At 39.5% G+C, this 24080-nt stretch overlaps 2 protein-coding genes across 2 annotated transcripts; one reads left to right on the top strand and one right to left on the bottom strand.

The window, feature by feature from the left end:
* Positions 1–1895: 1895 nt before the first annotated feature.
* LOC111228817 (tubulin beta-1 chain) lies at positions 1896–4559 on the top strand. Its single transcript, XM_022754896.1, has 4 exons — positions 1896–2011; positions 2927–3035; positions 3126–3236; positions 3353–4559. The coding sequence occupies exons 1-4, from the start codon at positions 1955–1957 to the stop codon at positions 4411–4413; spliced, it is 1338 nt and encodes a 445-aa protein (XP_022610617.1). The 5' UTR covers positions 1896–1954; the 3' UTR covers positions 4414–4559.
* On the bottom strand, positions 4447–8139 carry LOC111228826 (bcl-2-related ovarian killer protein homolog A-like). The gene is made up of 2 exons (XM_022754911.1): positions 7370–8139; positions 4447–5358 (listed from the first exon to the last, which is right to left on the bottom strand). The coding sequence occupies exons 1-2, from the start codon at positions 7850–7852 to the stop codon at positions 5230–5232; spliced, it is 612 nt and encodes a 203-aa protein (XP_022610632.1). The 5' UTR covers positions 7853–8139; the 3' UTR covers positions 4447–5229.
* Between the last annotated feature and the right edge of the window lie 15941 nt (positions 8140–24080).

The raw sequence follows: 24080 nt of genomic DNA, 5'->3' as shown, positions 1-24080 counted from the left end.
CTAACTGTCAATGTATTTCATTTGTTTTCCTACAGTATCCTCTCAAACTAAAGGATGGTTTACATTTTTCTAGCTGTGTTTCAACAACTAAAAGAACTTGATGATGTCAGGGAAAGATTGTGGTCTTGATTAAATACAGAAATCTATGCTGAATTAATGTGTAGCAGACAGATGTGCTGTGGGAATAGAGCACATCCATTCTCTGTCTCCAGTGACAGAGCAGCACCATGGAGGTGGTGGGGAATTCAGTGACTTCAGCAGCATGGTGCTGTGAACCGTGGTCCTTTCCTGAGGAGTCTCCAGATCCACTATAACTCCCTGCTACAGATTGTAATAATGATAACTACACATATCCACACCTAATTCAGGGTTCAAACGTGTCAACCTCCCATTGCAGGATAGTTTTGCTAAATAATCTGAAGGCATGTCTTCATGACAACTAACCAAATTTTGTCCCACAATTACAACAAGCACACTTGAAAACAACAAGGCCCAGTGTAGAGAAGAGAATAATAGCCTGCTGGTCACATTTGCTTATACCCTGACTCATCCTCTCTGACATACCTCTGTCATGAAGCAAACAGAGGAGGTCTTTGTGTGTCACATTACAATGCACACAGAGACTATGAGCGTGACCTACATACTGTATGATATGATAAGTGTAGCAGGGTGCTCTTGTAAAAACACCCAGGCCCAGACCGAGTGAATGAATTCATAGTAACACTATTTAGACTTAATGAGCCAAGCTCAATCCATTATTATTCATACACCCCCAGAAAGCCTTTACTTGTATACACAAGAGCTAATCTACATAAAAATGTATGGCATGTCCATTACTGTGCTAAAGGCTCGTAAGCTCCATCGAAAGCTTACATAAACCTATGAGCTAATGCGCCAAAGTCCGCAATGCCCAGTGAGAAAGGCTAATCGTCATGGCGACAGCTACCTGGGAGGGATGTTCCGTCGTTAGAGACATGGCCATGGCAACTGCACCATGCAGGAGCACTGGTGTCACAGACACAATCTCACCTGGCATTCAGATTAACTTTTAATAAAATCACTCCCTTCACTCGACAACAATTCACTACACGTACAGACATTTATTTCCTCCATACATTGTGTCTGCTGTGTACATTATTTGTAATACTTACATTGAGGCTCATATATAAAGCTACATTCATACATTATCCTCAGAATTAACCCTCAATCTGTAAGAAAAGGGGCCGAGTTAAACGTTCATACTGGGGGGAAAGCTATTTACAAAACTGCACAGCAGCTCACCCATGACCACAAACAGAACCATAGAAATGGGAACTAATCTGTGAATTGAGCTGCTGTTGTGCTGAGCTGGGATGAAGAACTGTATGCTCCTGAGCCCAAAGGCACATGACTGATAATCACTGTTGTAGCTAAAGCAGAGTCATGGCCAGTCCTGCTGCTGCAGTTTCCGCTAGTGAAACGTCGGCTGTAATGGACCGTTGTTTTCTGCTAGTCAGCCACGTAGACTGTAGCTAACTAGCAGTCATCTAGTATTGCTGCGTCATAACTGAATCAATAATGTTTTCTGTTAATCACCGAAGAAACGTTTCACTGTCTCTAAAGAAAGTTGTAATGTGGCAGTGAAATGCAGAATAAAACCTAATGTCAAATCACATATCTATTCCGCCACCATGAGGGAAGTAGGCCAACGTCTACAGATTAGACGTTAGTCACACGTTCGAGATGAATGTGACTGACAGACGGATTCGACCAATGGCAGATAAGAACTTCGACATTTGATTGGTCGATGTTTGTGTCTGTAAAGGATGCTTGCGTATATCAGCCAATAGATGTTCGAGCTGAGGAGGAAAAGGCGGGTTCAAATTTAGTATAAATTGAACAGTCGAGCCGTTGTGCACGCACATAAAGAAAGTCACAGTCTTTTGTGTGAAGGTCTAGTCTACTTCCAGAAAAAATGAGGGAAATCGTGCATCTTCAAGCCGGCCAGTGCGGAAACCAGATTGGTGCCAAGGTTTGTAAAGCTGTATTTGTCTTTTGAGCACTAAATTGAGTTATTTTAGGTATGTACGCCGATATTTTCGCTGTAGGAGTCGATGCTTTGTGCCCATACGCGTCCCAGAAACCACACCCTGGAATATCAATGTGTCCTACTTAACTTAAATTCCCTTTAACGTCAAGTCTCATCTTAATAACATTTTGGAACGTCTTTAGGATCGTAATCTGTCGAAGTGGGGACGAATTAAAATGATTACAACAAATTTTTGCATGTTGTAAGATTTATGTCGGAGTCATTTAGTCTTGTCCGTTTTAAATTAAACATTTTTAGAAACGGTAGGAATCAGTTTATACGTTATGAGATTTAAATCAACGAGCTGTTATTTTAACGGAACCATTGTTCTCCAGCAGCCGTTAATGCAATGCGGAAAAAAGGAAGTGAGGATTGTCGATTAAAAAAAACATGAAGCGCCTTAAACATGTAACGTTACATGAATGTTGTGATAGGTATGTTGATGCAGCAGACTTGCACCATTTTTGATTTATTTATTTATTTATTTTTAAGATAAATGTACGTTTTCTTTGTATGAGAGCAGCTCCGGGCTCATTGAGGCCTACTTGGCAGTACGTTTTCAGCTGCGCCCGGCTTTTGCCTGGAGTAGGCGGCGTTGGCGGTTAGTGACGTAGTAAGGAATTTTCAAATTCATAACCCATGAGCCGCAGCCAATGGGGGGCCAGGGCGCGCGCGCTGAAGGAAGCGTGGCGGGAAACGACATTTCAATTGTTCAGTTATTACCTTTTTTATAATATTAGAATATTTAAATAAGCTGCTTAATAGTTAATAAAACAACTATGATTAATGGATGCTTGTTGCCTAGTCATACTTGGGTTTTTCCTCAGAGCTAACAAAGCTTTACATACTGTTCTACAGTTTTGGGAGGTCATCAGTGATGAGCATGGTATTGACCCAACTGGCACATACCATGGTGACAGTGACCTGCAGCTGGACAGGATCAATGTCTACTACAATGAAGCCTCAGGTAAGTCAAAGGCACCCTTCATTTTAATTGCAGTGTACTCAGACTTTGCATTTTCTCTGACCTTTCATGTCTTCTGGGTATTTTCCGTAGGTGGCAAATATGTGCCCCGTGCTGTGCTGGTTGATCTGGAGCCTGGAACCATGGACTCTGTGAGGTCTGGACCTTTTGGTCAGGTCTTCAGGCCAGACAACTTTGTTTTTGGTAAGTGTTGTTTTTTGGGGGGGGGGGGGGTTGTGTGCATAGTCAAGAAATTCTGCCTTCTGATACTTGTGATACTTCAAGTTCTGTGATGCTTAAACTTCATTACTACATTACAGGCCAGAGTGGTGCTGGTAACAACTGGGCTAAGGGTCACTACACTGAGGGTGCAGAGCTGGTGGACTCTGTCCTGGATGTGGTGAGGAAGGAGGCAGAGAGCTGCGACTGCCTTCAGGGCTTCCAGCTCACACACTCCCTGGGTGGTGGTACAGGCTCTGGTATGGGAACGCTGCTCATCAGCAAGATCCGTGAAGAATACCCCGACCGTATCATGAACACCTTCAGCGTGGTGCCTTCCCCCAAAGTATCAGACACAGTTGTTGAGCCCTATAACGCCACACTATCAGTCCACCAGCTTGTAGAAAACACAGATGAGACCTACTGCATCGACAATGAGGCTCTATACGACATCTGTTTCCGCACCCTCAAACTCACAACACCCTCATACGGTGACCTCAACCACTTGGTCTCTGCCACCATGAGCGGCGTCACCACCTGCCTCAGGTTCCCTGGACAGCTCAATGCTGACCTGCGCAAGTTGGCTGTAAACATGGTGCCATTCCCCCGTCTGCACTTCTTCATGCCCGGCTTTGCCCCCCTCACAAGCAGAGGCAGTCAGCAGTACAGATCACTCACTGTGCCAGAGCTCACCCAGCAGATGTTCGACGCTAAGAACATGATGGCTGCCTGCGACCCTCGTCATGGCCGCTACCTGACAGTGGCTGCCATCTTCCGTGGCCGCATGTCCATGAAGGAAGTGGATGAGCAGATGCTGAATGTGCAGAACAAGAACAGCAGCTACTTTGTTGAATGGATCCCCAACAATGTCAAGACCGCCGTGTGCGACATTCCTCCCCGTGGCCTCAAGATGGCTGCCACCTTCATCGGCAACAGCACAGCCATCCAGGAGCTGTTCAAACGCATCTCTGAGCAGTTCACAGCCATGTTCAGGCGCAAAGCTTTCCTCCACTGGTACACCGGTGAGGGTATGGATGAGATGGAGTTCACCGAGGCAGAGAGCAACATGAACGACCTGGTCTCTGAGTACCAGCAGTACCAGGATGCCACTGCTGAGGAGGAGGGAGAGTTTGAGGAGGAGGGTGAGGAAGAGCTGGCCTAAATGTACCTTTTTTCTTTTCTTTTTTTTTTTTCTTTTTTTTTCAAAGCTCTGCTGTTGTATCTTTGCAGTGAAATGTAACGTTCCAAGTCTTTTCCAGTCTTCAGTGTTCTGTCTGCTGTTCATGTTAATAAAAGTTCTTCTGCATATTTGATTTCTGCCTCATCATTCAATGACACTGATACTTAAATTAACTGACTATACAATCATGTACAGGTGAAGGCAGTGGTAAATCAGGGTTTTTATTTGAGCACAAGCACTAAACTACATAAACTCGGTTATAACTGCTCTTTGAATAATTACTACTGCGCACATGTCAAAGCTGAATGATGCACTACATTAGTTTGTAATTGTGACATGAAGTTTGAATTTACCTCAGCAGCTAACTTGGTGCTGTATGTTTATCAACTCAGCAGTTATAACAAACTTCCAGATAATACAAATGTAGGTAATATATTTCAAGGCTCTGTACAGCATAATTAAATCCAGTCATTTTAGTTGCTGTAATCTGTAGCCTTGGTGCAATGCAAATAAATTAATAACCAGATTGAAGTCCACATACTGTTAGAGAAATACTGTTAGCTCAGTTTTTTACTGTGACTGGAATGGCTGAAATCCTCCATAAACATGCCCCAACAAGTTTGTACGTCTGTTTTGACCTGAACATCAAATATGTAAATGAAAATTACTGTGATGTTTGTAGAGGTTATAAAGTGACAAGTTCTCATAGAATGGAAAGTCCATGAAAGGCTACTGCAGACATTTTGATGTCTGATTGTGGGACAGTTTCTGCCTGTGGCTGCTAGGTGGCAGTGCAGGCTAGGCCATTCTCTTCCACATCAAGTAGGTGAGGATGCTGACAGCCAGAGCCAGCAGTGTCCAGCAGCACACCTTCTTCACCTGGCTTTCCAAGTCCTGCTTCTGTCCAAAGCGTGACACAAAACCTCTCTGTCAGAGACAAGTGAGTAGATGAAGGATTCAAATGAAATTACACATTCAATTTACAGTGAAAACAGGATGTTCAATACAACAGGTTCACCATGAAGATCACAGTTAAACAGTGTTCAGGAGCCTCTCTGCAATAATAATGAATTTCTAATTTAGCGTGTTAAATCAAGTAAGTATACATATTTTTATTATTATTTTATTGTTTTGTGTTTAGTATCTTGTACAGATCTGTTTTGATTAGGTTTTAAATATAAATATAAAAAAGAACATTTGAACATCAGTTTGTCTGAAAAAGGATGTTGATGTGGGTCTCCAAGGCCACGATTTAACTGTGGAAACGAGTTTGTGTAACTGAAGATTCGTTTGAAAACACAACAAAAATACATCTCTAAAGCACAATGTGAATTGTTTTTACTGGGTATTTTCATAAACTTCACTATTACTATTATGCTTAAATAATACATATACCTAAACAAATATATGTTTTTTTTTTTACCACAAACTCACTGACACAGTAAACCAGGGATAAGATGCTATAACTAAAATCTTGGCCAGTATAATGAGTGCAATGTTTTTTTCTCAATCGCTTTGATGCAATTCTCACTTCAAAAACATCATTCTCACAACTCTTAATAATTCAGTTAATGCAGCTCTCAACAGTTCATCCACAGACATCAGTATTTCTCCGTTTGTACAAACTGCCATTGTATACTATCCACACATTTTCTCATTGTGTTAATTTATTTCTCATCTGACTCATGAAAACAGTTTGCACCTGTTATCAGATAGAATCACAGACCTTTGATACTGCCTTGCACTGCTTTAGTGTTTTTAGTAAAATCACTTAATACTTAATAACACATAACCTTCTTCAAACATGTATGAAAGAGGAAGGCCATTCACACACACACAAACACACATATAGATAATATGCTCTAAATTTGATTGCATATTTTTATGTCTATTTTTAGATACATATAGTTCCATGTTCATCATTTCATTTTCTTCAGCTACAGCTGTTATATTCAGATTATAGATATAGTTTTTGCTTTCACACATTTTTTCAAAACTACACACAAATCCAAAAACTGCCACCAAAATGCCACATATCTGCTGCAAAATGAAACACTGCATTGGAAATATCATAAACACATCTAAGAATCAATTATTAATATATACATCCCCATACAGTGTTCTAAAGTGACAGGACAGTGATTTGTTGAGAGGTTGAAATGTTCACAGTACAATAAACACCAATGCAGTGTTGAAACAGAATAAAGTTATTTTCCCATCATGTCACTGTTGTAACTGTAGTTCAGTTTGTGTCTGAACATTTTTACTCTATATGTTCTGCAGTTCTCTTTTTCTACAGTCAGTCAGGTTCTTATCAAAGTATCAAAACATTTGGCGTCTCAGTCTGAAGCTCTGGAGAAAAAGTTCCATTCACTGGTGACACTGTTGAACTGACTGACTTTGCATGTGAACAAGGTTTTGATTGTGTTAGAGGCTTTTGCTCAGGTGAGTCAGTGTTGGAAGAATGATGTTTCTGAAGTGTGCATTGCACATGATGGATACCCAAAGCAAGAGGGTGCAAACACACAGAGCAAGGAACAAGTGACAGGAAGGAAGTCAATAGGGTCCTATGGCTAAATTTTAGCTATGGCATAACAGATGTCTGTGTTAAAACAAGGGCCATGGAGTCTGAAAGTAGTGGGTCTTTATCAGGCTCTGATGAAAGATGCTATCAAGTGGCATCATGGATAGTGTAGGATCCAGTGTTTTTGGAGATTCACCCACCTACAGGACTGGGTGTCAATATATTTGAGCCTGTGCTGCTTCACATTAAACCATTTTATCTGCCCCGCCCTGAGGTTTGTTTTCACTGCTGTTTGACGTGATGGAGCAGGACAGTGTGGGTCTGGGTTATTTAAAATCAATAATGTACATGGTGATGTGGTTGCACATGTTTCATTAGGTGTAAGTCATATTGATGAGAATCAGCGTCACTTACCCATCCTCCCTTGTCCCGTATCTCAGGGCAGATGACCTTCTCCACGTAGGCACCCACACACTCCTTCAGCTGGGGCAGGACCACCATCATGCCCCTCTCGTGGCAATGCAGAGCCATCTGGCCAGCCAGCACGTACACCGACAGCACCGCGCTCCAGGCCAGGTCCCTGCGGCGCCCCCCGGGGACGGGAGGAAAGAAGTGCTCGTCCAGGATGCTCATGAGCATGGGGCAGGCTGTGTTCTCCGTCACATCCTGGAAGACACGAGGCCAGCGCCTGAAGAAGATGGGGAAACGGGTGAGGAGCTCATCTCCGGCGTGGCGCAGGGCTGCGGTGCAGGCTGTAGGGGCGGGACCCATGGTCCCATCTGCCCCCCCTGTGGTTACATAGTTTATGTAGTCATGTGCCATGAGAAAAGCCTCTCTCACCAGTGGGTCAGGACTGTTCAGGCCCAGTCTGGCCTCTGGCTCCTCCAACTGACACATGGTCGCCTCCAACTGCCACTTCACTAATCACTAAGCTGTATTCTCATTAGACCGCAGCTCACAGCTCTGTGTCCAAGCAGCACAGCCATTCTCTGAGTCCCATCAGGCTGTCATGGTGGTGCAGGGACACTGTTTAAAAATGACATTAAGACACATCCTGCAGAGTCGTGTCTGATAAGGAAATAAAGTATTTACAACTCACGTCCTCTTCAGAGAGATAAACACACAGCAGAGCTGAGGGGAGAGCCAGCAGGTGAAAGAGTGCCGGGTCCAGAGGAGTGTATCTGTGTGTGTTGAAGTCACACTGGGTCACCCAGTCCCCTCAACAGCTAAATATAGAGAAACTGACACTGATCTCCAACCTCATGTGCACAATCGTAGCTGTTCCTGACACACATCTCATTCCAACACGAGCAGCGCAGCTAAATAAAGAGCAGAGGAGCTGCAGACTGAGGGGAGGCCGGCTCACTGTCCACTGTGGAGGAGTGTGTGTTTGTTGAGTGAGGAGAACAGTCAGAGCTGCTTTCAAAGACACAGTGAGGTTCAACAACCTACAGATAATCACGTCTTACAGGACAATATGAGACCGTAATGGTGACTGCGTGTTGTTGTATTTCACTCTCTCATCTTTACATTTATATAAAATGATGATTTTGTTATAATGTCCAATGACCAGTGGTGGAAAGTACCTTAGTACATTCACTGTTTAAGAACAATTTTGAGGTTCTGAACTTGTACTTCATTATTTCCATGCTGTTCTACTTTATAACTACTATTATTGTTGTTATTATAATTATTGATAACACCATTACCTATGGGTATTACTATTACTAGTATATCAACATATTAACAGCCCCCACCCTGAGTCCACTTCTGTTGGAGGTTTCTTCCTGTTAAAGGGAGTTTCCCCCCCTGTCCCCAGGTGCTGCTCATGGGAACTGTTTCTCTCTATAATATTCTGAGGTCTTGATCTCACACTTTAAAGAGCCTTGAGATAATGTTTGTTATGATTTGGCACCATACAAATAAAGTTGAATTGAATTAATTGCATCTGAGGGAAAGAGGGAGGGAGGGAAATATTGTTTTTTCACTCCACGTTTATTTGACAACTGTAGTTACTTTGCACATTAGAATTTTACATTAAAAAATCGATTGGCTTATAAAATAAAACAAATGTAAATGGACTCTACCTCCACCTTCTACAACAATCTCATGATGTCATGTATAGAAATGTACTCTAACACTGTAATCAGTCACTCAGTCATTTTCCTGCAGGTTGTTGATGATTCCTCTGGACTTTAACTTGAGTTAGATTTGAAATGCAGTACTTTTAAATAAAATTAGGTCGTTTTTCTTTTATTGTTGTAAAAGATGAGTGTACTTCCTGCCAATAAGCTCATGATAATGAATCATTTGAAATCCTCAAGTATCCAGTCAATCTGATAGTTTGGGTTGTGTCTGTTCAGGTTTTGTGATATTTGCTTCTGAAATTTCTGGATGGGATTCAATTATTAGAGTCCAAAGCACTGAAAAATGACATGTAAAAAATTCAACAGCAGTTTGTCCTCACTCTGGATCCTTCACAAACATTGTCGTGTTTTTGTTGGAACAACTTTCTAACCAATAAGAAGTCCCCATACAGAAATGTAATGTGTGTTATATATACACATATGTGCTCTATGTAAAAATTACATGTTAACATGTTCTAACATTACATATTTAATTTTTTAAGTTTATAAAACATACATGTTTAAAAAATCAAAATTTAAAAAATTAATTTAAACATGTCTAAGTTGACATTCTGGGAAAGCGTCTCAGACTTTTATATAATATCAACATATACTGTCAGGCTGTGGGATGGATATATGTCAATGTAATATCTGTCTACAATATACATAAATGTATATATATAGGTTACATAAACAGTATATGTCAGTGTATGAAATTGTTCAAATTTCAAATAGGTTTCACATATATTCTTTTTACATGTGTACATATAAAATAAAAATGTATATTTCATGTATGGAAATTCAATATATGTACATATATGATCTCTATGCAGTCTGTGGACAGTGAGGTTAATTCAGAGATAACTCATGATGTGGTCTAACACCATCTGATTTGTTCATTAAATAGTTGTAGTCAAAGTGACCATCATCTGTAACTCACATCTCACCTGTAACTATCACTTCTATGTGAGCTTTGGGAGCCCAACCAGAAATAAAACATAATAGAAAATTACAGAATGAAGTTTTAACAAAACATGATTTACTTATCTTCATCTTCCCAGTTTGTGATATCAACCACATAACACTTGTTTTGGCTAAAAGCCTTTTTCACAGAAGACACTGACATTAAATCCATTCAGCTGCTTCAGTTTAAGGCTTCTGGTTTATACAGACTGACCCACTGTCGCACTGGTTTACTGGGACACTAACAGAGTCATTGTTAATGTTATCACTTGTGTTTCTTTTCCACTTACACTCTTGAATTTCCCTCAGTCAGGTTGTACAAAATATTCAAAATTCAGGCTGGACCAACGTCATGTGCTGAGGTAAAAAAAATCTTTTTCTCAGGAAGGTTCAAACTGAGTGAAATCAGCTGAAGTATCTGAGCAGCAGCCATGATCAGAGCTGCTACACTTCTCTACATGATAAGGAAAGGAGCTTCAGTGCTTCCTATCTTATCTCCTTCTGCATAGGAAACACTGGACCTTCTTTTAGGAAAGGAAAGGAGAAGTGCCGTCACACAATTCCTTGCTGTACCAACATTTGAAACGACGCAAAATTGTACTTTCACCTTGGCAGACCTACGCAAATGTAGAAACAACAGAGCCGCTGTTTTATGTTTGTGACATGATCCAGAACTGATGGAAATTCTTGTCCAATCCACTGAAGATTGACTATAGGTTTCTTCTTCATTATGAAGAACTAGCAGATCTTTATCATCTTCATAACAATCCCAATGCTGTTTGAAAACCCCCGCTCACTGCACGAAAAAAATCATTTTCTCCACTTAACATATAAAAAAGTCAAAATTAATAAAATATAAATAAAATCTACTTACGTCTGAATATAATTAATTCTAGTCTTACTCAGCTGCTTGTTTTTATTATATTATTAGTTTAATGGTTCAACACTTCTACTAAATTGCTGTAAATTTATGGGAAAATTTCAACAGTATAATCCTGTTATATTTAAATGCAGTATATTACTGCAAATTTTTCTCAGTGAAATTGTTTATGACGCTATTTTTACAGTTTTATTGCTTGGAGGAAATAAAACAGTAATTTACAGCATTTTTTGCAATGCATTTTGGGAAAACAGAGAGTGAGACATGTTTGACTGGACAATGCAGTTTAGATTTTTTTTAATCTTCATCCTTCAAATGAATAATTGAGTGCCTTTTTGCCTTGCTTGTTAACATAGGCAAAATACATCACATTTCCAATCAAGTTGTATTGATTATCTAGTAGAATGCCATCAAACAAGACGAGTGATTTTACTTGTAATGTTAGTCTTTAAGCCAGAGATCTCCTCCTGACTTATCTTTATGTTTAGGGTTATTTCGCTAAAATGAACTGTATTCAGAGTGAATGTAAAAAGCATTGGACTTGAATTAAGTTTAAAGTCATTTGAGGTCAGAGTCTGAGCTGACACACAAACACAAGCAAACAGTGTGTACTTTGTCAGCTAACGTTAGCTACTCCGAGGTATAGCTGTGCAGTTGCTAAGCGGGAAAAAAAAGCTTCTGTTTTGATCTGAAAACATCGGTAACACTGGAATGGTTACTTTCTATCACCCATTTCACCGTGTGGCAGAGAGAGGAGCTGGACTCTGATCCTGATCCTCCACTACAAGGTGAGTTTCATCTTAACTTCACTTTGTGTTAGCATCTGCTAAACGCACGTCTCCAAAGGACGCTGCTGATTTTATTTAGATAACGTTACTTTACTGTCGGGACTGAATTGACCGAGAGCTTGTTTACTAATGTTAGCCAGCTAGCTAAACTGTCATCATATGTTATTTCCACTATTATTACAATGAACAGACATAATGTGGCTGTTCCACATGGTTCAGCTCTATATCCCAACACCTTATAATGTATATAGCAAAAAAAACAGAACTCATCTGTGAACGGGTAGAAGGATTTCAGTTTCCCTGGCACGTGCCATTTGCAGTGTGACAATGTCAGTGCTGTTTTCTCAGGAAGCTGTATTCACCACTTCATGATCAGCATTAAGGGGCACGTCATTTATGAGGTCACACAGCCAGCAGACCACGCTCGCTTCAGTCTTTTCTACTCACTACAGCTTCAATCTCCAGTCCCAAGATGATGCTGCATGCACACTGGAATTAATTCAAAGGTTAGATACTTACATCTTTCAACTGGTACTGCTCACAGCAGCTTTGATCATGTCTGTTGAGTTTCGTCTCACAGGTTACATACAAGCTGCCTAAAACATCTGATTACTGGAGTATGTGAAGGAAGCTTTTCTGACACTAATCAAGGCAAAACAACTATTACTTAATCTGCACCATGAAAGTACACTGTCCTATTTCCCCACCAACCCTGAATACACACTCTTGTTTTTCAGGACATTCATGGGGGTAAATCCTGACAGAGGCACCAAGGCTGGGCAGGTCAAAGTCTTGGAAAATGGGGAAGGTCACCCAGAAAAAGATGGCATCAGTCAAGCCTTGTGTCTCCAGTCTACTAAAGAAATGAAGGACTTTGAGTGAGACTCTACATAAGTCAGTTCACACACTCACTCACACACTGTTAATGTCTTAGCCATACTCTTTTTTCAGTTCACTTGGCCTCTCATTCACTCCTTAAGCTATTCCCTCATACAATCCTTATAAATATTCCCATACAGTACGACAGCTTATGTTAGACAACCACTTGATTATTTTTGATAATATTTCTTGTGTTTATTTGGGTTCAGTGTTAAATGTTCATGCAGAATACAACACTTGTTAGAGATCTTTTTTAAATGACTGAAATTTTGGTTTATTTGCGTGTTGTGTTTTCACAAGCGTGATAAAGAGAGACGTGGTTTGAAAAGACACTTTGAAGCAGTATTATTTCTCTTAAAATTTTAAGTTGCAATTTTAAAGACCACATTTATTCAATGTATTAAAACATAGACTTTTATAGCAAGACTGCCAAGGAATAATTTATCAACTCATAAAGTTCAGGGAAAAAAATTAATCACTGTGGTTCTTTTTGTTAGCAGTTAATTTATCAATAGTTTATACAGCAGCATGTTTTATATATGCACTACAGTTTACAGTAAAAATCTGCAAATATAGTTCCTGTGAAAAAAGTGTAAATAAACAGTATTTTACTGGAATAGCAGGAAATAACAGCTTTTTGCTGTATTTACAAAAACAGTAGCAAACTAAATATCAGCAACAGCATGGTACCGTTAATTTTACAGTAAAATAAGGGCAACCCTGCTTCCAGTTGTTTACTGTTTTTTAACAGCAAAACATTTAACTGTACATTTCTTTCATTTTATCTTATTTCGACATTTCAATCCTGATGGTTTTGGGTTTTCTGTAAAGAAATGAGTAGGCAGACTATGCGTCCTTGTGTTATGGATAAGGTTGGCTTATATAAAAGCCTAGTATAAATGCAATCAGATTCTTTTCCTGAGTCCTTATGAACTCTCCTTCACATCATTCCATGACCTCATGACGTTTTCCGTCGAGGAGAAGTTAGAGAGGAGATCATTTAGACTTTTTGAGCACAATCATGCATTTGATGTTTTAATGACACAAATTTGAATTAGAATTTTCATTTAACAATAATTTTTTAACAATTTAATAATTTTCCTAGTGAGTATCTGATATAATTGGTAAAGAAAAAAATGATTTCCAATTAAATCTGTTGACCATGTGTGTTCTATGGATTAATCGGAACAACACGACTGTGAGTCTCAACAGACATGTTGACAATGAATTTTTATATATCATTTTTGTGTGGCACAAACAAAACTCCATTCACCTCCATTGTTTTAGTGCAATGGCAGAAATCTAAAGGCAGAATTTTCAAAATAAAACCAGAACTCTGCCTGATGGAGAAATACCAACATGAGTGCAGTCAGACTTGTATTTCACCACATGGGTGCAGTAATGTATAACTAGATACACACAAGCTCTCATTTACCATTTTGTGTGTGTGTGTGTGTCTGTGTGTGTGTGTGTGTGTGTGAGTGTGAGTGTTTGTGTGTGCTTTGGGGAGGGGAGCTGGAGCTGTGGCAGGCATTTAGTCATATATGCAGGCCAATTAACTCTCCCCACATGTTCATCAGTAATCTAATCTCTCTTTAAACTAAAAATATATGTAAATGCAGCATGAAGAGCCTTTTCTAATTATATTCAAGCAAATGTATTTAAATTATGGATAATACCTATTAGAGCTCTCCCATGGACCAACACTCAGGCTGAATCCACGCTCTCCTTTAAGAGTTACCTCTTACCTTATGTGTCACATGGGGATCAATCAAACGCTCTGTGTATTGCATTTATGTTCGTTGTTAATAAACTGATTTATAGCAGCACAAAGACATGATCAAGTGCTACCATTAGTGGCTCTGTGTTCTCTAGCCATCTGGCACAGTGTACATTGTGAATGTGCATGGGAGGGAAGATATGGCTAACCATCCAGAAAGAACCCTAACCTACCTCCTTCTCACACACACACACACACACACACACACACACACACACACACACACACACACACACACACACACACACTATTTCAGATGTACTATCTGTGTGTAATATGGCTACCTAGTTGTTCCTCATTGCTGAGCCACGGAACAGAGGAAGTGACATGGTTGATAGAGGCTGCTATCAGGCCGCTCATATGTTCATGTGGCAACATCTGAAGCAGGAGAAGCTTCCTGTCTCCTGTACAGAGGATTTTCATGTGTGTACAGTTGCATTAGTGAGGGAGGTGCAAGACGAACAGGAAACATGCTGTAACTCACTGTTGCTACTTGACTCCATGGAAGATGTTGCGGCATCAGCCTGTGGCATAGGCAGTATAGGCGAATGCTAGGGGCGCCATCATCCATAGGGGGCGCTGCAAACGGGGGAAGATGAAAAAAATCAAAATGTTTAACTTTTACTATTTACTTATACTATTACAACTATTATTTCCAAATATTACATAAGCCCACACAACAACATAACTACACACCATGCCTTTTTTTCTGGGTTTCTGCCGCCCCCTGGCCCTCATCCCCGGCTCGTTACACTTTACCTGCCTTTATCTGACGTGACCACAGAAAAGACACTGTATCTTTCATCATGTCAAAATGACCAAAGCTCTCTTTCCATTCAGGTGTTGTTTTCACCTGCTGGCTGTGTCATACATTTTATTGACATCTGGTTAGCCAACGTTTACCCTGCTTGTAATAGTCACACAGAGTAAACTGAAATGAAATTGTTAATTTATGCTGTGTGCCATCTTCATTTACTCCTAGCCAGTAACATCTGATGTCTACATGTATAATCTTCAATCTTCTTAATCTGTCAAAAGAAAGGTAACACTTGTGAGATTCATCAAGAGGTGTAAGCATCAGCCTAGATGTTACTAAACACTTTTATTTTAAAAAATGGAGCAGAGCAAAATTAGAGAGATTTTAGTGGAGGCATTTCTAGGTGAAATCTCCAAATTTTCCACCCCAACCCTGAATAAAAAGTTCTAAACACACACATAACACTAGACTAACAAAAAAGATTTTTAACTGGGACGGAAAACACAGTCATCCCCGGACGCGAGAGGTTGCAACTGTTTTCTCCATTCCCGATCTGAATTTCATATTTAGGAATAACTTGCAATGTAGCATAAAAACAGCTAAACAAAAAATGGGTTTACGAAGAAGAATGGAATCAAGAAATTAGTAGGAAGCCAAATCTTAGAAATTACATCCAAATTAAAGATGATTACTAAAGAACCATATGTAAAACTAAATGTGCTGAGAATGCAAATGTCTTTGTGTGCTCAGTTTAGAGCCAGTACTTTACCACTGGCAATCAAGGCAGGCAGATATAGAGCAACGTTTTTGTGTTTTATGTGATCTTGGGGTTGTTGAGGATGAATTCCATTTTGTATTCCATTGTCCTCTGTACTCTGATTTAAGGAAATATTTGTTTAACAAGATTCAGTCAAAGAATCCTGATCTGTTTTGGCTGTCCATGGCTGTTATGCTGAGTTGTGGTGGCTTTTTAATGTAGAGAATTTTGTTTTGACAAGATTCATAGGAGAAGCCTGGCTGTTAAGACAGAGGACATTGTATCCCACATAATTTATGGATTGAACCTCATATTAATTTTGGAAGTGTATGTGTTGATTTCTTATGTTGCCATCAAGTTTATGGTTAAGTGTCTGGGCACCAGATAACGTGCAGGACACTCTAATAAACAATTCAGTTCAATTCAATTCAGTAAAATTCAAACATATCTGATATATAAAATACATATAGACACACTGTGAATACAGCTGTTTCACTGAGTTTAGTAAATCTATGTCAGCATTAGATTCATGTTATGTATCCCCTGGTTTCTTTAATAAATTATTTTGTGCAGAACCTTATTTATATTGTATTTTTAATTCATTTTATGTCGCTTGTTTTCTTGTTTTCTGTGTTTCTTGTGTTAGTTATTTTGTATGTAAAAGAGAGTCATATTTTGCCCATGTGTGCTCTAGAACACATCATGCAGCTACATTATGCATATTGCATTTGCAGTTAATATTTTTTGTTTGTGCAATAATTTTTAATGTCTTCACTGGTTTCTTTAATATCTTATTTTGTGCAATGCCTTATTTATATTGTATTCATAATTTATTTCATGTCACTTGTTTCTAGTACGATTTTTATTTTGTGGGGTTTTTTTCTAGGGCACCAAATTGGTCAGGACCAGCACTGTGCAGCGTATTCAGGCTGTGGCTAAATGCTAATAATAACAATGCTAACATGCAGATATTTAGAAGGTATAGCCTCATGTTTGCGATGTTCACCAGTGTATTAACCCGATTTGCGTTGGTGCACAATCTGTATCACGTATGTGTGAGCAAGTCAACGCCAAGCATCATCCTCTGAGGCTGAAACATGAAGCATCAACACTGAAGAACCAAAACCTGATGTTCCTCTAACGACCACTAGAATCTGGCTCCAACATTGCGTGAATCCCCATATACTCTCATGTTAAAATATCCAACTTTACAGCAGAAATAAACATGCTTACAGCCTGGTACAAAAACAGTTTTGGTCTCTAGAGCTGATTTCCTCCCTCATGACAACTGTGTATATAACTCACCTGTTTACATTTTATGAAGACTTAAATTTATGGAGAATTGAGGGCATGGTTTCTTTGAGTGACAGGTGGGTTGACTTCCTTAACACAAACTGGCATGGACAAAATTAGCTCCACACATGCTTCTCCTCTTTGACCATTTTTGGATTAGCTGGGCATTAGGGGCAGTGTCAGGCACTGCCAAGATGGTGACGGTGGAGCAGCTCACTCTTAGCTTCAAAACCGCTCTTCAGAAACCTGTGGGTGACCTCAAAGAGGCTACATCCATCTTTATTTATAGTCTATGTTCAATGCTAACCCAACCCCAAACCCTAACACGAACCAATAGCCACATTTTTGGACGTGCACATGTGGGTCCAGAAATCAGGTTTTTCAGCAAGCTAACATTTGCTAATGAGCATTAAACACACATTACAGATGAGGCTGATGGGAATGTCATTGGTTTTGCAGGTTCATAAACCAAACTAGATCACCTCCACATGGTTGTCTGCCTCCACTACTCAGACTAGTTTCAGGTTACATCCCTGTTTATCAGTTATATAAAATATAAACCATTTGTGTAAAATTTTGTCATAAGTGCTGTCAAGTTTTGACTGATGGCTAAAAAGTGTTTTCTGAGGTCACACTGGCCTTTGACCTTTGATCACCAAAATCTAATCAGTTCATCCTTGAGTCCTAGTACCAAGTACCAAGTTTGAAGAAGGACAGATGGATAACCTGAAAACAATATGGCTGCCGCTCTTGGATAGATTAGTTGGATAGACTGACATTTTGACCTGATTATGAATGAAAAAGCAACAATTCTGAAAATTAATCCTAAAGTCCTTTTTAAGATAAAATTAAAAACATTCTCAGTTTCAAGATTCTCAATTGTGAATTTTTTTTTTTATTTCTGGTAAACTTTTGAACCGCTAATGCAAGAAAACAAGCTGTTTGAATATGACACTTTGGGCTTTGAGGAATTTTGATGGTCACTATTCTTTATATCTGACATTTTATACACTAAATGATGAATCAGTTGATAAGACAAATCAGTAATGAATATCATCACTGTTGCTGGAAAATTATGCTGCAATAATACTTAAATCATTAATCAAAAATTCACCTTAGTGAACCTGGGGTTTTTGAGGTCCCTAGAGTTTCAGGGTCCCAGACCCTGTTGGTCATGGCTAAATTTACCAGAGGAAAAAGTGAATGAATTAAAGTATGATCAGCAGCGTAGCTTTAACCCTGGATCAGTGGATCAGAGTTTCTCCGAACAAAAAGAGTTGATAAGGGCCCAAAAGGCCTGAATGGATTGATACTGTTACCATGGTTCGGCCCCCCACCCCACCCCCACCCTCTAATGAACACAATAGTTCAATTTCTGTCTTTTTGCTTCCCTGCTGAGGTGTTTTTGTCAGTACATATCTGCTCCAGGAAACCACACACGTCACACACAAACTATCTGCAATAATTTAATCCAAAGCGTCACAGACCTTCCTTCTCTGCAGACGGAGGAGTTTTAACTGAAGGTGACAGTGATCAGTGAGATGAAGTGACGCTACAGAGCAAATTTAACTACTTTATACAGCAGAAACAGCTCAGTCTTGTTCTGCTGAATGAAACAAAGCAGTGTGTGTGTGTGAGAGTGTGTTTGTTTGGCTGTTATCTTTAAGCAGCATAAGAGTATCTCTCACTATCAGGAAGTGGCTTATCAACATCTACACACAAGTTGAAATGCACTTTGAAGTTCCTACCCATTGCAAAAAAAAGGAGGCTTCAATAAAAGCTGCAAGGTGACAGAGAAAGGTTGAACAAGGCAGACAGATGAAAACCGACCTCCTCCTGCTCCTCCCCACCAATCTGCAGTCAAACAATCGCAATCTCCACGCCTCTTTGTTCAGGACTCCCATCAGCCTCACAGTGGGGGGTGTGGTCAGAAAGAGGAGGAAATTGCTCTGAATTTGTGGGTAATTGAAAACACCTATATCCCCCTGTGTATCCATCGCTACCTGCTTTAAAAACCTCCACACCCCTTCTTCTTCCCTGGCGCCCACCTTCTATACCAATACACTCCTAATGGCACCCCTTCCCCATCCTGTCTTCCATCTCCCACTGCACTGAATTGATGCAAACGATTGCACGCCCATTTGCTGTCTGGAGGAGAGGTGACCCACCTGTGTGGTTCGCTCACTGCCTCTTGTCCCACCTTCTCCCAATTGCAGGTATTGATGCCCCACCATTGTTTCCCCCCTGCCCAGGGGGTGGAGTGGTTTGTGGGAAAATTGGGGGACCCCTCAGGTGTTTGATGGCTTTTATTGATTCGAACCAGACTCTCGAGCTCCCATTTATCCTCCACTATGCTGTACAAGCTTTTTAGATAGAAGCTGTATCTGCAAAGGCGGCTATTGTTAAGTGGTATTATTCTGTTCTACCAATGCATAAGCATAGGTTTTTTTCTCATGTGTGGCTGATCAATGCAGACAGAGGGAAATGTGCTGTTTCTGTATCTCAAACTAAAGCTGCTCAACTTTCAAATGTTTCTCATTAATTGCAGCATCTGTTACAAGAAGAAAGAAACAGCCTCCATCTTTCTCTGTAACACTTCAGGCACTTACAAGAATATTTTAAAGACACAGAAACCTTTACCTTTGACTTCCTTTATTTTTGCTGAATGCAGGTAAAAATCCAGATAGAAAATGTAAAATGTAGATTTTATTCTACTAATTTACTAGCTTGACTTTGTGTATAAGGACAGTAGATCAGACATGAAGCACAATACGAAATTGTTTAGGTGTCTAAAAAATATTAATTTCAGGGGAACCAAAGACACTAAGATAAAATTGATAAAAAAAAATGTTTTTGTGTTCACATTGATGATAATATAAATCAGCTGGGCTCACGTGTCACTGATAAATGTCTCTTTCCTATATGTTGTGTGATAGCAGCAGATTCACTGGATGTCATAGTTTACAAGACGGCTCTACTAAAATCCTGGTCCTCATCTGTGTCAGACTGTACCATATGAATTCTGTCAGACTGTAGCATTGTGAAGTAAATACACAAGAAGAGGCTCATGTCCTTCATGTTTCCCATTGTTGTGCATTATGTTTTGAAAATGCAGAACAAGCGTAAGGACAGGTAGACATGGAGTTCAATTGTTCTGGAGTAATCACCAAAGATTTAACCATATTTCTCCAGCTCTAAATCACACAGTGTATCAAGGCTAACAACCACAGCCTGGCTCTAGAACTATACAGGAATGTACTGTATATATGACATGTTACCACATATACTGTATACAACCTCTAGATATATGAAGACATGAGTTTGTAACTTATATGAAATACGTAGTAAAATTTGTATATGTACAGTCAAGCTGAAATTATTCATACCCCTGGCAAATTTTGACTTAAAGTTACTTTTATTCAACCAGCAAGTTTTTTTTGGACCGGAAATGACACAGGCTTCTCCCAAAAGATAAGACGATGTACAAGAGGCATCATTGTGTAAAAAAATATTTCTCAGCTTTTATTTACATTTGAACAAAAAGTGGCATGTCCAAAATTATTCATACCCTTCTCAATAATCAATAGAAAAGCCTTTATTGGCTATTACAGCAATCAAACACTTCCTATAATTGCTGACCAGCTTTTGCATGTCTACACTGGTATTTTTGCCCATTCATCTTTAGCGATGAGCTCCAACTCTTTCAGGTTGGAGGGTGTCCTTGCCATCACCCTAATCTTTAGCTCCCTCCACAGATTCTCAATTGGATTCAAGTCAGGACTCTGGCTGGGCCACTGCAAAACGTTAATGTTTTTGTCCGCTAACCACTTCTTCACCACTCTTGCTGTGTGTTTTGGGTCGTTGTCGTGCTGAAATGTCCACTGGTGCCCAAGGCCAAGTTTCTCTGCAGACTGCCTGATGATGTTGGTGAGAATCTTGATGTGTTGCTCTTTTTTCATGGTGCTGTTTACTGTGATTAGGTTCCCTGGTGCATTGCCTGAAAACACCCCCAAAGCATTAGGTTCCCACCACCATGTTTGACAGTGGGGATGGTGTTCTTAGGGTTGAAGGCTTCTCCTTTTCTACGCCAAATGAAGGATACATCATTGTGGCCAAACAATTCAATTTTTGTTTCATCTGACCATAAAACAGAAGACCAGAAGTCTTCTTCTTTGTCCAGATGATCATTTGCAAAGGCCAAGCGGGCTTTTGTGTTCCTTATCTGGAGAAGTGGCGTCCTCCTTGGTCTGCGTCCATGGAACCCAGCAGTGTGCAGTGTCCGTTGGACTGTCTGCCTTGAGACTTTGCCACCAGCAGAGCCCAGATTCACCAGGATGGCCTTGTTGGTGAACCTTGGATTCTTCTTCACCTCTCTCACTATCCTCCTGGCCAGCACAGGTGTCACTTTTGGCTTCCGACCACGTCCTCTAAGATTTTCCACAGTGTGGAACGTCTTGTATTTTTTAATAATACTTTGCACTGTAGCCACTGGAACTTGAAAACGTTTAGATATGGCCTTATAGCCCTTTCCTGACTTGTGAGCAGCCACAATTCACAGCCGCAGGTCTTCAGTGAGCTCCTTTGTCTCAGCCATGACTGTCCACAAACCAACTGCAGAGAGCTGCTGTTTTTCACCTGTTAAGTTGATTAAAACAGCTGTTCCCAATGAGTCAGGGTAATTAGGATGCTTTAGAACAGCTTGGACTATTTGGAATGGTATAGAACTTTGGATTTTCCCATAGACTGTGACAGTTTGCAAAGGGTATGAATAATTTTGGACATGCCACTTTTTGTTCAAATGTAAATAAAAGCTGAGAAATATTTTTTCCAAATGATTCCTCTTGTACATCGTCTTATTATCTTCTGGGAGAAGCCTGTGTCATTTCTGGTCAAAAGAAACCTTGCTGATTGAATAAAAGTAACTTTAAGTCAAAATTTGCCAGGGGTATGAATAATTTCGGGCTTGACTGTATATACGTATATTAAAAATAATTTTTATGTTATTTACATTTTAACATCATATATATGTTAACCACATATATGTAATTTATATGTTAACACAACATACATAGTAGTAGTTAGTTCATTTTAAACATACATGTCAATCTTTTATTGTTACATTTATTATAGGCAACATATATCAACATATACTGACAGGCTTTGGGATGGATTTATATTTACATATGTCTACAATATAAGCACATAAACATATATTTTGCATGGGCTAGACTATGTCAACATAGACTATGTGAAAGTTTCTAATATGTTTCATGTATAATTTTTACATATATGTTTTTATTTTACACACACATATATTTCATATATGAACATTCAATATATATACTGCAGATATATTACATTTGTGTATGGTTGTGCACTTTCCGTGAGCTTGTTTTTCCAGAACCAAAGTTCACATTGCTGCAGGTTTTTGGTGTTAAAGCTTTGGACACTAATATTTTCTGGGACAATTTAGCTAGCAGTTTAGCAGTGAATGTTAACGGTTTTAACTGTGCATTTGCATTTAAGAATTTATGTTTGAAATAATTAAAACACATTGATTTGAAGACAGGTCATGCTGTAGGTCCTTCAGTCTGGCTCAGTGGAGCTACAGCAAGTTCATGTTGGTGGACTTACTGGTGGAGCTTCAGTGAATAAAGTGCAGTGTATTTACCATGATGATGTTATCACAGACACCTCTGCTGAGTCTTTATGAATATGCAGCTGTTGGGTTTACATACGTATGTTTCCACTATGGTTCAAAAATGACCTTAATGTTGTTTTCACATTAATGGGGAAATTGATGCCTTTGTGCTGCGTAATCCACATGACTCCAAGATTCTTGGAGAAAGTGAGATTCTGTACAGCTTGAATGTCCCGGCTAGCCTCTGCTCTACTGGTGCAGTGCTTGTTCAAAATGTGCCTGTCAGTCGCCTGATGGAGGGAAATCTACGGTGGCCAACAAGGGCTATTGCGCTGCAGCAGCGTGTTTTTTCATTTGCAGCTTGTTTCTGTTGTTGGATTTGTTTGTATTTTTGTATGTTTAATCTATATTGTTTATAAAATAGCAGTTCATTTATCCAAATAGAAGTGTTTTGGGTGGTTGCAGTGCATTTGGCCTTCGTTTCTTTGTCAGCCACCGTAGAAATCTATTTACAAACTCACAAAGTATTTATCTGATATTATTTAAGGCAAGAGTTGCATTTTTTTCAATTTCGACTGACTTCAACTGACTTGATGGTGACTGCAGGGGTGGAGAATTAAAAAAAAAAATTATTCTCTATTTACATTTACATTCAGATCACCTGAGTACAGAAAAATAAAATCAATAACAAAAAAAAGAAATGTTAATAGGAGTATAAATTCAGTGATTTAAATATACATTCAGATATGTATTCATACAAACATGTAGACATTTGTTTATATAAACTGGTCGCAGATTAGTCTGTTCTGTAAGTTTTTCCACACAGATGGGGCATGATGTCTGAAGGCTGTCCTGCCAAGGTTGGTATTTACTGCAGTAACATACTGTACAAGGTCAGCCAGTCTTGAGAATGTATGTTAAAGGTGGAACGTCTTGGGCACAGGAGTGATGATAAATAAGGTGGTGATTTCTGAATGATGGTGCCGTATGGATTGATGGTGATAAATCAGAGCTGAATGATAGGCAGCATCCAGGTGTTTAAGGTTGGAAATGGGAGCACATCTATAATGAATAAAAAGACTGCTGTCAATTCAATCCAAACAGTCTTCTTCCTGTAGTGTCAGTGAGCTCATGGTTGATCTTGTGTCGTGCACAGTGAGTGATTTTTTATTTAAAAACTTGAGCGGTTACCCTCAATATGTCTGTTCTGTAAAACCTCTATACACTGTTTACTCACCCAAAAATATTATGTTCTAAAATA

Source organism: Seriola dumerili, unplaced genomic scaffold, assembly GCF_002260705.1.
Source record: "Seriola dumerili isolate Sdu_G_001 unplaced genomic scaffold, Sdu_1.0 BDQW01000017.1, whole genome shotgun sequence".
NCBI lineage: Eukaryota > Metazoa > Chordata > Actinopteri > Carangiformes > Carangidae > Seriola > Seriola dumerili.
This window is presented reverse-complemented; position numbering and strand designations above follow the sequence as displayed.

Coding starts and splice junctions, on each gene's coding strand:
- LOC111228826 (XM_022754911.1), bottom strand. CDS start 7,852: ATGTGTCAGTTGGAGGAGCCAGAGGCCAGACTGGGCCTGAACAGTCCT. Junction 5,359..7,369: donor TACGGGACAAGGGAGGATGG/GTAAGTGACGCT, acceptor TGTCTCTGACAG/AGAGGTTTTGTGTCACGCTT.
- LOC111228817 (XM_022754896.1), top strand. CDS start 1,955: ATGAGGGAAATCGTGCATCTTCAAGCCGGCCAGTGCGGAAACCAGATT. Junction 2,012..2,926: donor GAAACCAGATTGGTGCCAAG/GTTTGTAAAGCT, acceptor ACTGTTCTACAG/TTTTGGGAGGTCATCAGTGA. Junction 3,036..3,125: donor CTACTACAATGAAGCCTCAG/GTAAGTCAAAGG, acceptor TATTTTCCGTAG/GTGGCAAATATGTGCCCCGT.